At 43.9% G+C, this 13,089-nt stretch overlaps 1 protein-coding gene across 1 annotated transcript; it reads right to left on the bottom strand.

Annotated features, from left to right (window-relative positions):
* Positions 1-10,567: 10,567 nt before the first annotated feature.
* LOC146056831 (myeloid-associated differentiation marker homolog) lies at positions 10,568-12,741 on the bottom strand. Its single transcript, XM_083168456.1, has one exon. It carries the CDS (start codon positions 12,596-12,598, stop codon positions 11,681-11,683), a length of 918 nt encoding a protein of 305 aa, XP_083024582.1. The 5' UTR covers positions 12,599-12,741; the 3' UTR covers positions 10,568-11,680.
* Between the last annotated feature and the right edge of the window lie 348 nt (positions 12,742-13,089).

The following is a 13,089-nucleotide window of genomic DNA, read 5'->3' as shown; positions in this document are numbered from 1 at the left end:
GGCCTACTCTATGAAGAAGAGACTATCAGCATCGCATGTGATAACAGGGGAGCGATAGATCTTTCCTGTAGTACCAAGCACCATGGACGGTCAAAACACATCGCGATTAGACATCACTTCATCAGAAAACTAGTGGAGAGCAAGTCCATCGATGTCGAATATGTTGCAAGCGGAGAGAATGTTGCTGACATGCTTACAAAAGGACTGTCGACAAACTTGCTTATTAAGTTCGTGAAGGACTGTGGACTTGTTTAAATCCAAAAATGTTGATTTGAAGTTTTTTGATGTTCTGAGTGTCTTTCTCTCTAACCATATTTTTCGGTTACAGGTATAACAAAGGACAAAGTATTGTATCATGTTCTTTTATGTAGCCGAAGACAGCCTTGAGCGAGGGGGAGTGTTAGAAAGCAGCGCTCCGCGTCTGTCTCCATATCCCTGGTTAGTGAGCAGCCTACAGACTGCCTTGTCCCTCTGCAGCCACTGTAGTTAGAGTGTCACCCTGAGTGACAGCTTGCGAAGCGAATAGCAGGGCAGAGTCCCCTGACCCTGCTGGCAGCGCGGTTTCCTCTCAGTCAGGAAGTGATAGTGTGTGCCTTTTAGCGCGTGTGTCCTATCCTCCATGCCGGTTCACCGCTCCACGTGCATCGGAGCGTGTAATAGCAAGCCCCGCTGTATTCCTCGTTACCAACACGTCACTTACACAGGGAGATCCATCCTGTGTAGCAGCAGCGTTACTGGGAGAGATACCGCCAGCGTAAACCGGTCATTGCCATTAACCCTGCACAAGCTGAACGGATCAGATAAGTAACACCTGTGACTGTGATTCCTGCATCAGTTAAATTGCATGTGAAGTTAACCACTGAAGTACCGTGGTACACTGCAAGCTTATCACTTGAATAAATCTAAAGCTGATTATATCTTCTAAGTGTGTCGTCTAACAACCACACAGCACGATCATACAACTACTCTGCCAATAAAAATAAAACCTAACAAGTCTATGGGCCAGATGTATCAAGCTCTATAGTGGTCCTTATTCAAACTCAGGGGGAGATTCTCTAAGAATCTCCGTCCCCCTTCGCCGCCCATCGCATATTTAATTATCGCATATACTGTAACATATGCGATAATTAAGGCAAAGGACAGCTCTTGCGTTAAGAGCTGTCCTTTGTGGTGAAAGTCGCCGGGTCCCAGCAGGTCCCGGCGGCTCCCCCTCCCTCACACACCCGGCGCTGCTGCTGCTGCGCCGGGCTCTCCTCCTCCCTGCACCCGGAAGAGGATCAGTGCAGGGAGGAGGTCACAGGTCCGGGCAGCACTGCACTGTGCTGCCTGGACACAGGTGAGGGGGAGGGGGCGATGCGGGGCAGCGGGGGGTCGGCGTGGGGCGGCGGAGGGTTGCGAAAGAAGCCCATTGGCTTCTATGGGGCATCGCCAGATTTTTTCTGGCGATGCCCCCCACCGCGGTAACCCGGCGGGGGATGCTTACAACATTACGGAGTTTTTACCGCATTTTTAGCTTAGAGAATCTCCCCCACTGCCTGTGACATGACAGAGATAATTGGCCGGTTGTTTATTACTCTCCATTTTATCACTTTGTGAAGCTTGATACATTTGGCCCATTGTCTCGTATATTGGAGCATGTGTTTACAATACAATACCACAGATGGGCCAGAAGGTGGCAGGATCACCATAGAGTACAAATTCAATTTTTCTCTATGGTGTACAATGTATGGATGATCTGTACAGTTGTGCTTAGGGGCAATTTATTAAACTGATCATTGAGCAGAAGAATGAGATACTGTAACAGTAAAAATACATTTACACAAAATAAATTCTCCAAAAACTTGGTGACAGCAAATTCTTCTACTGTACATGATATGGAAATGACCATATATGTCCTTGGAACAAAACAATACAGCCTAGAATTTGCTGAATAATGTAAAGAATAAAGCTATAATAGGGAAATAAGAAACAGGTTATTATTGTGATTTATCCCGATGGTCGTAGTCGGACTATACAGTTATATGGTCATCCTACCCTGCAATGGTTTATGGCAGGTTGCATATTGGCAATTTGAGGGACATTTGTAGGTGCAAAGCCACATTTGCCTTCCGGGGTAGCCATTAAATGCATTTGCAGAATTTTCCTACAATGGATCTTATTCGACAATTGACGCAGAAGTGCAAAAATTGTAATCAGGTGGTTTTTGCATTTGGATTGGATATCCCCCTTAATGTTGCTATGTAGCTGGTATTCACTTTCTAATAAGATGGACTAAAGTAAGGTCACTATTTATTTATCAAGTAATATTTCCAACATATCCCCTGGAAACGGATGATCACTTTTGTGATCATTTCACTTATTTATACTTAAAGAGGGACAGGCTCCTATTACATGCATGTGATTCTAAGGACATATGGATTAATCCTCATTTATTATTGGAGCACCATGGAAAGCCATCCACCCCATTGCACATCTGCTGGTAATACCAGCAGATGAGTGGCGATGATACGGGAGCGTGCATCACCGCTCATCACTGCCCCGTGCACACTGAGTGGCTTTTGAGCTGAAAGCAACTCAAACGAGTAAACTGAGTGGCTTTCAGCTCAAAATCATCCAGTGTGTATGGGCCTTTAGACAGACATATGGACTCTGGAGATATATATACTGGCAGATTCTCAGTTAGTTTAGTAATACCACTCAGGTGCATGAAAGGGACGGGTGATACTGGATAAGAAAAAAATGGTTATAATGCCAATCATTGTGCTGAAGGGAATCAATGTATTTTTTTCTTACCCAGAATTTTTTTTTCTTCCCTTTCATGCACCTGAGTGGCTTTACTAAAGTAATTGATTATCTGCCAGTATATACAGTATATGTCTGTTGTGAGAGGCAGAAAGGAACCTGCATTAGGAGGATGTGCAGGTCCTTAGGTGCCACATAGGGGGTTATTCTGATTCACTCAGAAAGGCACAATCACTCTCTAATGGACAAAACCATATGCACATGGGTAACATGTGCAGAGAGAGTTAGATTTGGGTGGGGGGGGGGGGGGGGGGGGTGTACTTCAAACTAATAAAAATAAAGCAGCCAGTATTTACCCTGCACAGAAACAATAAAACACCCCAAAACACCCACTTTCTCTGCACATGTTACATCAGCCCCACCTGCAGTCCATATGGTTTTGTCCATTAGATAGTGATTGTGCCTTTCCGAGTGAAGCAGAATATCCCCCTTAGAGTATTATGGGGTTGCTGCAAGGTAGGAAGCTCTTAGTTTCTATTAACACTAAAGCTGGGTACACATATGTACAATTTCATTTTTCTTGCGACCGTTCGATCGACCGAATACACGTTCGGCCGTCCAAAACATACGACCGTTCTGCGCGTACACATATGTACAATTTTACTTGCGACGTCCGATGTACTCCCGTCCAAACAATCGCAAGAAGAAGTATATGAGAGACCCTGTAACCCTTTGCCTGCTGTTTTAACTAATGTGTTTTTAATGCCTCACTGCCCAACACTTTAGAGGCATCACTTTAAGACATTAATCAATGTTGAAGTTTTAATAGTGTGTTATGGTGCTCTGCAAAGAGCTTCCAGCACACTCTATTAAAACTTCAACATTGATTAATGTCTTAAAGTGATGCCTCTAAAGTGTTGGGCAGTGAGGCATTAAAAACACATTAGTTAAAACAGCAGGCAAAGGGTTACAGGGTCTCTCATAATGCAGCATACCACCGTGCTTTGTCAAACTGTCAAGCATATCGATCGAACGTGCGTACACACTTCACTTTTGTTCCGATATGGAGCCGTCCTGTCGGATGAAATATTAAGCAGCAAAGAACCTTTGACCGACCGACCGTGGACGGCCAAGAGCGTTTTTGGCCGTTTATCGATCGCACAGCAGCAATTGGGACAGCGTACACACCTATACAATCGAACGACCGTTTGCCCCCAGATTGGAAGAACGGCCCGACGATTGTACATATGTGTACCCAGCTTTACTGTAGCACTTTATTTTCTTCACTAACACTATTTATTTAATATATTATTGACCTCTTATTATTTTCATTTTCTGTATATAGCTTCTGCTTCCTAACACTAATATTTATTAACACTTAAATTTTTTCACTGGTGTGCTACCCTGGGCTTTCTGGCTTATGCTGATTTTTTTGGGGTGCCGCACCCTGCACCTAGATATAGCACTAGGGACCCCCAATACACAGAGAAGCCTTGTCAATGGCTTGAGGGCTTATATATACATTTGCATAAATATATGTAAGCAATATCTCAGCATTCTATTATCAAGTAGTGTTCAATGCTAGTTACTACTGCCATTCAGTATGCTGAAGGTAAGTCATATGGAGATATTTAACGTTAAAAAGATGTAACTCTACTGCCATCTGCTGTCACAAGCACTAACTTGTTTCCTTTTGTAAAATTACTGAATAAGGCTCAATTAATGATATTGGCACCAATAGTCATTTCCGGGAAAATGACGCATATCATTAAGTGTGTGTGCCTGCATACATGGTCTAATTCAGCATGGATCGCTAATTAGAGAATTTACAGTTGCAGCCCAGGAAGAAAGAAAAGACGCCCATTACAAAGTTGTGAATGCATTGCAAATAGTGATAAATGCCAGGTTTCCGCCCCTAGACACCGGTTTCCTGTCAGTCACACTGCGGCTCCTTTGCAACATCTATGAGCACAGATTTGTTTCGATATTTGGGGCCGAGTATGCACATTTGTTCGATAATTGGCCAATTTGCAAATTCTCTGATTAGCAACCAATGCCGAATTAGACCCATGGTTGGATTGACTGTACAGAACAATCAATCAAACTATATTGTGTGTGAGGCTCTGCAGGTTAATAAGGGACAGAATGTGTATATGCGCCTATATGTTCAAGATCGTTATGTCGTCCTTCGTTTTTAGCAGGTGAAGAAAAGGCGACATCTACTCTATTTTATGTCGTTATCAGATTGGCTGCGGGTGGTTGTGGATGGCAGAACACATTTCTTCACTTCACCTGCAGAGGCTGCTGCATGGTAGGATGGTTTTATACTGCATTCGCCTTCGCCATCATTCGATGATCGCCAACCATCGAATGATGGGGGCAGATACCACAAGGATGTGAATGGATGTTACGTTCGCAAGCCCTGCATGTGAAGCCACCTTGGGAATGGGTGGCGGCCAGCCACCATTCGCAAGGCGGGGTTTGGTTGACGCGCAAGGGTGCGAATTCGCATCCAAACGAGTCAACCAGAATAACCCCCAAATTGCTTCTTAGGCTCCCGGTAGACTTGACAGGTATGGCCCAATATTGCCTGCCTAATGGCAGCTGGTTAAACAAGTTGTGGCCAGGATGTAGCTGGTCCGTTACTATCTTCATTGCCTGCTGCTATGCCTGGGACAGATACAGGTCCTGGACAGGGGGAAGGTCAGCCCAATGATCTTTTCGGCTGACCTCACTACCTTTTGAAGCCTGCGTTTAATGTTCTCACTGGCAGATCCATATTACTCTACCCACTTTGCCTTATTCTACTCATGTGCCTTTTTGGTTTCTCCATTGAAAGATGTTCAATTTTATACGTATATTTTTAATTTTCTGTCAGTTAGTGCAGAAGGGGTTGGAGAGATACTCTTGCATGGCTTAGCCATAGGCCTCCCTAGTGGACTTTCTTCATCTCTTGGAGAAGGGTGACTTTAGGGCGGATGCCAGCATTTTAACATACTATTAAGTGGAGTTTGTCCTATGTTTTTGTTGATTACTTGTATGTTAATGTTACTTCCTTTGTAATTGTTGATAGAGTACTGTTGATAGAGTATTGTACATACAACTAAATTGACGTCAGTCAATCTATGTGACATGTAGCTACTGACTTGAGTAAGTCATATTTATGTGATTCCCTTAGTGCCCATAAATGTATCCAGTTTTGATTTAAATTCATTAACAGTAGTTGCTGCAACCACCTCTTCCGGCAATCTGTTCCAGAATTTCACTACTTTAATGGTAAAGAATCCTCTTAATTCCTTTCCTGGAGCCTCATGCCTGTGTGTACTAAGTATAGTCCTGACACTGAACATTTCATTCCCAATCCTGTATTTGAACATACTAATTATATCTCCTCTGAACCTCCGTTTCTCCAGTGAAAACATATTCAGCTTGGTTAGCCTATCTTTGTATTCTAGTGATTCAAGACATTTCACTAGTTTAGTCACCCTTCTCTGTACCTGTTCCAATTCATTTATGTCATTTTGAATGTGCGGTGCCCAGAACTGGACATAGAAGTGTGGTCTCACCAATGCCTTGAAAAGGGGCACTATCATCCCTATTTCTTTTTCTGCGGCGGCGGTAAAGAAAGGTCATCTTGAGTAGTTGTGTGAGTATGTAGATAGTGGGTGCACTCCCCCCGACATCGATTGTCATGAACCATGCTTCTGCACAGAAGATGGACACACCATTTGCAAGGGTGGTTGTGCAGGGAGAGTGATCGGTATATGTATGGTATGGTGAGGTTTACCCCCACTTTTCCTTTCTTGACCATTCTTTGGTGCCGCCAGCACTTGTGTCTGTGTCTTTATATTTAGTGTTAAGTTAAGGTTAAGTTATGAATCAAGTTTATAAAGTGTCAGGCATGAAGATACCAGATGGTGAGTTTATGGTAATGTGGAGGTTCCGGTCGGTTTCGTTTCTAGGAATCCAAACCTGCTAATCTCTACAAATTACCCACCACTTCTTGACGTAGCTGACCAGGGCTGTTAGGGAATTTTGTTATTTGAAAGGGCAATCGGAAACAAACCAAATTTTACTGTTTTACATCTTGGATCCTCCGGCAGCTCTGGTGCTCCTGAGGTGCGACCCCACAACTCATCTGCGCTGCTGCCCGGTCCGGTGTGTCAGCGGGAGGGGGCGGCCGTTGACTCTCCGGTGGACTGACGGCAATGAGCGGGAGCCGCTTCTCTTGAGGCATGCTGCTTGGCCGGCCGGAGGCACCGGCACGGTCCCGCTCGTCGGACACTGGATCTGAGGTACCGCTGCAACATTACTCCTGCATATGCAGGGACCCACAGGTACTCATAATTTATCTGGAGCTGGGGAGGTGAGGTCCGCGGCCCTCTTGAACGCTACAAAGTCCTTCTGTTGTCGGCACTGATTTGCTGGGTCTCCTCTGTCACCTAATATTGCCGATCTTGTGATATATATTAGCCACCAATATCCCTGCTTAAAAATACCCCTATTCAGGCAGGTGGACTGTACCTAAGTCATACTCAGGATAAGTGTAGACCTGCTACTAAAATCATGAATCCTCTACAAAGCATACTGCAGGCTATAAACGACTCTACTGATAGACTGTGCCGGGAGCTGTCTGCAGTCCATGCCTGTGTGTATAATACTTCATCTGCTCCTGCTAATCCTCCTATTGAAAACACTGCTTTTACAACCCAAGACCATGTTCCTGCTACCTTCTTGGTTGGGAATGGGGCTTCATGTACCCAAGGGGAGTGCTCCATAACCATGGATTATAAGTACCAGAATCATCTGGATACAGCCTCTGTGCATCCTTCGAAGGACTACACACTAGAGACAGACTGTGTGGATGCTTTGCCGCCCTGTCGTCACCCTGAGGCGGTACGTGAAGAAGCTGGGACCCCCCAAACCCCGGGGAAATCCTGCTTGATGGTCCTATCTGGATCTGCTCATCTACTATGTCATACCCATCTAGGTCCTGATAACGAGGGGATATATCCGAATCTATACTCGAAGCTCCTGATCATTCTTTGCAAGTGGGTGCATAATCCCCTTCTACATGCCACGTATACCTCCTTTCTGGGACTGAAGGACTGGCCGGACTAGATTCACACAATGCATGGAGGCTTAATATGTTTTTTCACCCCTCTTAGTCCTGATTACCTTCGTATCTCTCTTTCTACCATGCCATTTATGTTATTCACCGTTATAGTCTTATGTATACATTTTGCTGATGCCTGTGTTTAATGTCTCCTTGTATCCCTAACACAAAATGCCTATTATATATATCCGTTTAGATTAGGTAACTGGATATAATGTGGTCTGATATATTTCATCGGGAGGCTGAATTTTTTTCTTTTTTTGTTTGATCTGATGCCTTTGGAGTCTGGGGGTTACGCTCCCAAGTTGCTACATTTACTATGATACAATATCCTGTATTAGCAAGGGGGGGGGGGGGGGGTTGGTCAAGTTGGGAGGGGGAAGGGAATAGTTAGATAGATAGCCGGGGGGAGGGGGGGGGTACAGTTCAGGGATCCAAGTGCACCCTAGTTGGGGTTGGGTAGTACAGGGAGGGGGGTTATATAGGTGGGTTGCTTTGGGTGTTTGGGGGGGGGGTTGTTATTTTTTATGACATATACTAATAGGATTGGACCGAATCGTTTGGCTGGTATAGCTAGTACTGCTGAATCACTTTCTACTGACAACCAATGCAATGATTGGCAAATTAGCTCCTCCTAGATGAGCCAGTTCTGAGCGAACATGTTTATGTTTTAATTGTATGGGAAACTCAAACTATGCCCGAGTAGGCGCCCTCGGGTATATACATATACATCCTGAGATGTTCTGGAATATTGTGAATGTATAAATAATCCTGGCTCATCCATGTTCTCCTTTTGAACATCAACAATTTGTACAATGTATGTTTAGCTTAGTGATTCTGTCTGATATACATTTCAACTATACCATGTATGTGGGGGGGGGGGGGGGGGTTCGTGTTGTTTGTTATGCAAAACCAAATAAAAAATTATCGAATTTAAAAAAAAAATGATAAAAGTATCATGCAAATAAACATCGTCTAGGTTTATACACCAATGTATTTATTTATCTTTTCTAAAAAGCACAAGTAGAGATACACAAAAATAATACTTCAGGTAAAAAACAATAACAAAAGCATACATTTAAAGGTTTACAATATTATTTAGGAGGCACTGGTGTACAAAAAGCATATACTAACGATACAGTTCGTGCAAAACAAAATTAAACTTTGCATGTGTAGCACAGAGCTAATTTTAGGTTTGGATGAGGACACTATAAAGTGAACAATAGAAAATGTGTATGCCAATACTGGGAAAAGGCTAAATATATAAATATTCATCTGCCAAGTGACCTGGAAAAAAATAATGCAATTGCAACATGGTTGTTTTCCAAAGGAATCAAAGAAAAAGGACACAAAAGAAAGTGTGTGTATGCTATAAAGCACAAATATTACTGAGGTTTGGGCACAGTGCAACTCATACAGAAGGCAGAGGAGCACAAAAAAAGTGTCTAAAAGGCAGATCGTGTTCATTCTAGCACCCGCTATCTTTGAAAACCCGTGCAGTTCCTCTTCCCTGCCTGGGGTGTCGCTGTCTGCTGTAGTGCTTCTAGCACAGTGTGGTCTGTGCACTGATATGCAAACCCGAACTGTGCTAGAAACACCACAGCAGACAGCGACACCCCAGGCAAGGAAGAGGAACTGCATGGGTTTTCAAAGATAGCGGGTGCTAGAATGAACACTACAGTATCTGCCTTTTAGACACTTTTTTGTGCTCCTCTGCCTTCTGTATGAGTTGCACTGTGCCCAAACCTCAGCGGCCAATCAGGAGCCAGTAAAGTCGGCTCCTGATTGGCTAGAATTCATTCTTAGTCCAGACACCGAGGAGGAAACATCTCTGCAGCTCTGACAGACGGGGAGTTTGCTGGAGTCGCCCGGCAGCTTAAAGAAGAAGCCAGAAGATGGAAGAAGAAGGAAGAATGCCTGGACAATGTCGGACCAAGCCAGAAGAACTTCCATGGAGGACCTGGGTGAGTTGGATTTCCTTCCACAGGTCCACCATGGATTTCTTCGGACCCGGACCTGACGCCGACATGAAGATCGACATGAAGAAGAATGGCGACATGGATCCGGAACCAGGACAAGGCACCGGATCAAGACTCTGGGACCTACCTACGGGATCAAGATAGGTAAGTATCAGTGTGTGTGTAATGTATGTATTAAACTTTTATTTTACAGGTGTCAGTGTGTTTTTATTTAACTATTTTTTTTTACTGTGGAACTACAAGACCCAGCGGGCCATTTAATGCCCCGCAGGCTGGGACTTGTGGTTCACCAAGTCCCAGCTTGCAGGGGAGGCTTGCTGGGACTCATAGTTCTACAGTTTAAAACAATAGTTTATTCTTCTATTTTTTACACCAGAATCAGCCCGATGCCCACCACCCAGGGGCATCGGGGACAGCACCAGGCTTCAGCCTGGTCAGGTAAGTCCTGGAGGGGGGGGGGGCTTATTGGGGGGGTCCCCACTCCCCCAGGACCCCTGGCCAGGCTGACTGGTCGGTAGGGTTAATGCTTTGGCCGGGGGGACTTGTATAAAAAGTCTCCCCCCGGCTGTGGCATTACCCTGCTGGCCGGTTTGGCCTGGGGCTGGTTCTTAAAATACGGGGGACCCCTAGTCACTTTGTCCCCCGTATTTTGGGAACCAGCCCCGGACCTGGAGCCTGGGGCTGGTTGTTAAAAATCGGGGAACCCCTATTTGTCGGGTTCCCTGATTTTTAATTACCGGCCCCGGCTCTTTCAGCCTGGTGCTGGTTACAGCTGTGGGGGGGACCCCACGCCGGTTTTTTTTTTAATACTTATTTTTCTATTTTTTTTACACTGAAGCCTGCACGGATCTGACTGATCCGTGCAGGCTAAAGCCAAATACGACAGGGAAAGCAAGGTGTATTTTCCTGTCGTATTTGTGTGCCAATTAGCAGCTGTATTATCAATACGACTGCTTAGTACATCAGGAACCACCATTCTTTTGAATGGTGATTTCTGTCGTATTCTATCGATGGTGTAGACATTCGTATTTGTAAATACAAATACGAATGTTCCATCATTAGAAATAGGAATTGTTGTATTTTCGGGATTGTAAATCCCGAAAATACAAATGTGTAAAAGAAAGGTGTATTTCTGCCTACGAATACACCTATTTTTTACGAATCCATTTTGGTAAATTTCCCCCATAATGTTACAGGAATAAATAAACATAGAACTTTTAACTGTAAATGTTCTCTGACTAGTGATTTAGGGGGATATGCAATCCTCCACCGCTATTTCCGATGGGGGAAATAGCGGCGGATACCTAATTAATGTTGTCTTTACTGACAGCATTGAAGAGGCATCATGGCAGAACAAGCTCGACTTTAAAAGCTGTCAGGCCCGTTCTGCCGATAACGGAAGTGGATTGTCCCGATCATGGCCGTATATCGACAATCCATGGCCGTTTACGCAGACACGCCCCCTTTTTCACCAACGTTTAATCCCGCCTGCCGATTTGCTGTCGATCAAAATGCAAACGGACCAGGATCATGACTGTCAGGACGGACCGACAGTCATGATCCTGGATTACATATTCCCTTTAACCTTTTGAGTGGCAACATCTCTGTGAGCGATGTTCAAAATATCCGCCTCGCTCTCATTGTTATATAAAATTCAAATAAAAAATGTTGTGTGAAAAAAAAAGATTCTATTTCCTATATAAGGTAAACATTACAGCCCATCATAATGAATAACAATGTTGGCTTGGTCATTTTCATACCTATTTTGAGAAATTCACTTGGCACTCAAAGGGTTAATTCTGTTTTGGTCAAATAGCAAGCAGAACATGGTCGAATGAAAAACCTAAGAGATCAGTATACACTGACGAAAATAAACAAGATCTATAATGTAAGCTATGAGATTGGCAGCTGTCAGAACAGCAATGGCTACTAATTTATCCCAATTACATAATCCACTCCGACCTGAATAGCGACTGCATTCGTTTGGACGTTGTGTGGTTCCCCTGTACTTTGAGTCAAATTGGAAGATTGGCCAGATGATCAGGGCGGAAGCATAAAACAGGACAGAAAGGAGGACGTAGGCACTGAGAGACTTCTCAAAAGTACAGGGCAACCAACTGGTACATTCCCCGACACATAAAATAATCACTAAAACAGACAGGATAAAACAAATACAGTAAACAGATAAGCACCACTTAAGTGCATCATGTTTGGTGTACAGCGGGGGATCTGAAATGAAGACAAAAATAACACAGGCAATGAAGCTTTCTATAACTTTTAAAAGTCCAGGAACAGTTGCCATGTATCCAGTTACTTCTCCCGGCTGGGCTCTTGTTAAAGACACCTCAATGATATATGCCAGCGTGGTGAGACAGGAAAACACTACAGCCACAATCTGGTAGGTGCGCCTCTCGCTGCCGTAACTTTTGTCTTCCAAGTAGAACAGTGGATTCAGAACGGTGGCAGAGAGGCACATCAACATAGCAAACATAGCAAAAGTGATGGGGAAGTTTTTCCAAGACACTGGCATCCGGTTTTGCACCCCTGTAAATTCCACCACAAGGATTATTATAGTGACAGCGAAACAGAAGCACCAGGAGAACATGCAAAAGTCTCCGGTTCCACTGCCCCAACCTCCTCTGTGCACAACCAAGCTGAACGTAACGCAGGCAATGATGGCTGCCAGAATGCGCACAATCCCAACTGGAGACTTTAGGGTGTGGGTGTTGCCCACCACGATTTTCCTGCGTTGGACTGGCATGGTTCTTGTACCTTTGAAAAGAAAGAAAAAGGGATGTCAAATATTGTATTAAAAAAGGCCTCAACGAGGCAATGGAATTAAACATAGTATTATAGAACAATTATTGCTTTCCTTGTCTGGTTCTGTATCATTTAATGGATTGTACCATGTGACTATGTGTAGGTGTGGAAGATAATATGTCCATGAAGGACAACAGCGGGCCTTCTTCAATATAAAGAATCCTTATATAATATCGATAAGACCCCCCTCTTTTAGTATAAATTAGTTTGGACCCTACCCCCCCCCCCCTTTTTTTAATACAATATTAGCCTGGATAAACCACCACAAAAGCTATATGGTGATAAACTATAAAAAGAGTCTCTCCATAATGTACTGCTATATATATATAAAAATTATACCGTATAAATTAAGTCTTTATACATCCACCAATTAACGTTATTTTGTAAATAATAAAATACCATTTAGGTTATATGTTGGATATATATGTGTAT

The sequence above is a fragment of the Crinia signifera genome, unplaced genomic scaffold (assembly GCF_055691185.1).
Source record: "Crinia signifera unplaced genomic scaffold, ASM5569118v1 HAP2_SCAFFOLD_94, whole genome shotgun sequence".
Lineage (NCBI taxonomy): Eukaryota > Metazoa > Chordata > Amphibia > Anura > Myobatrachidae > Crinia > Crinia signifera.
Note: the sequence above shows the minus strand (reverse complement) of the source record. Positions and strands in the feature narration are given on the sequence as shown.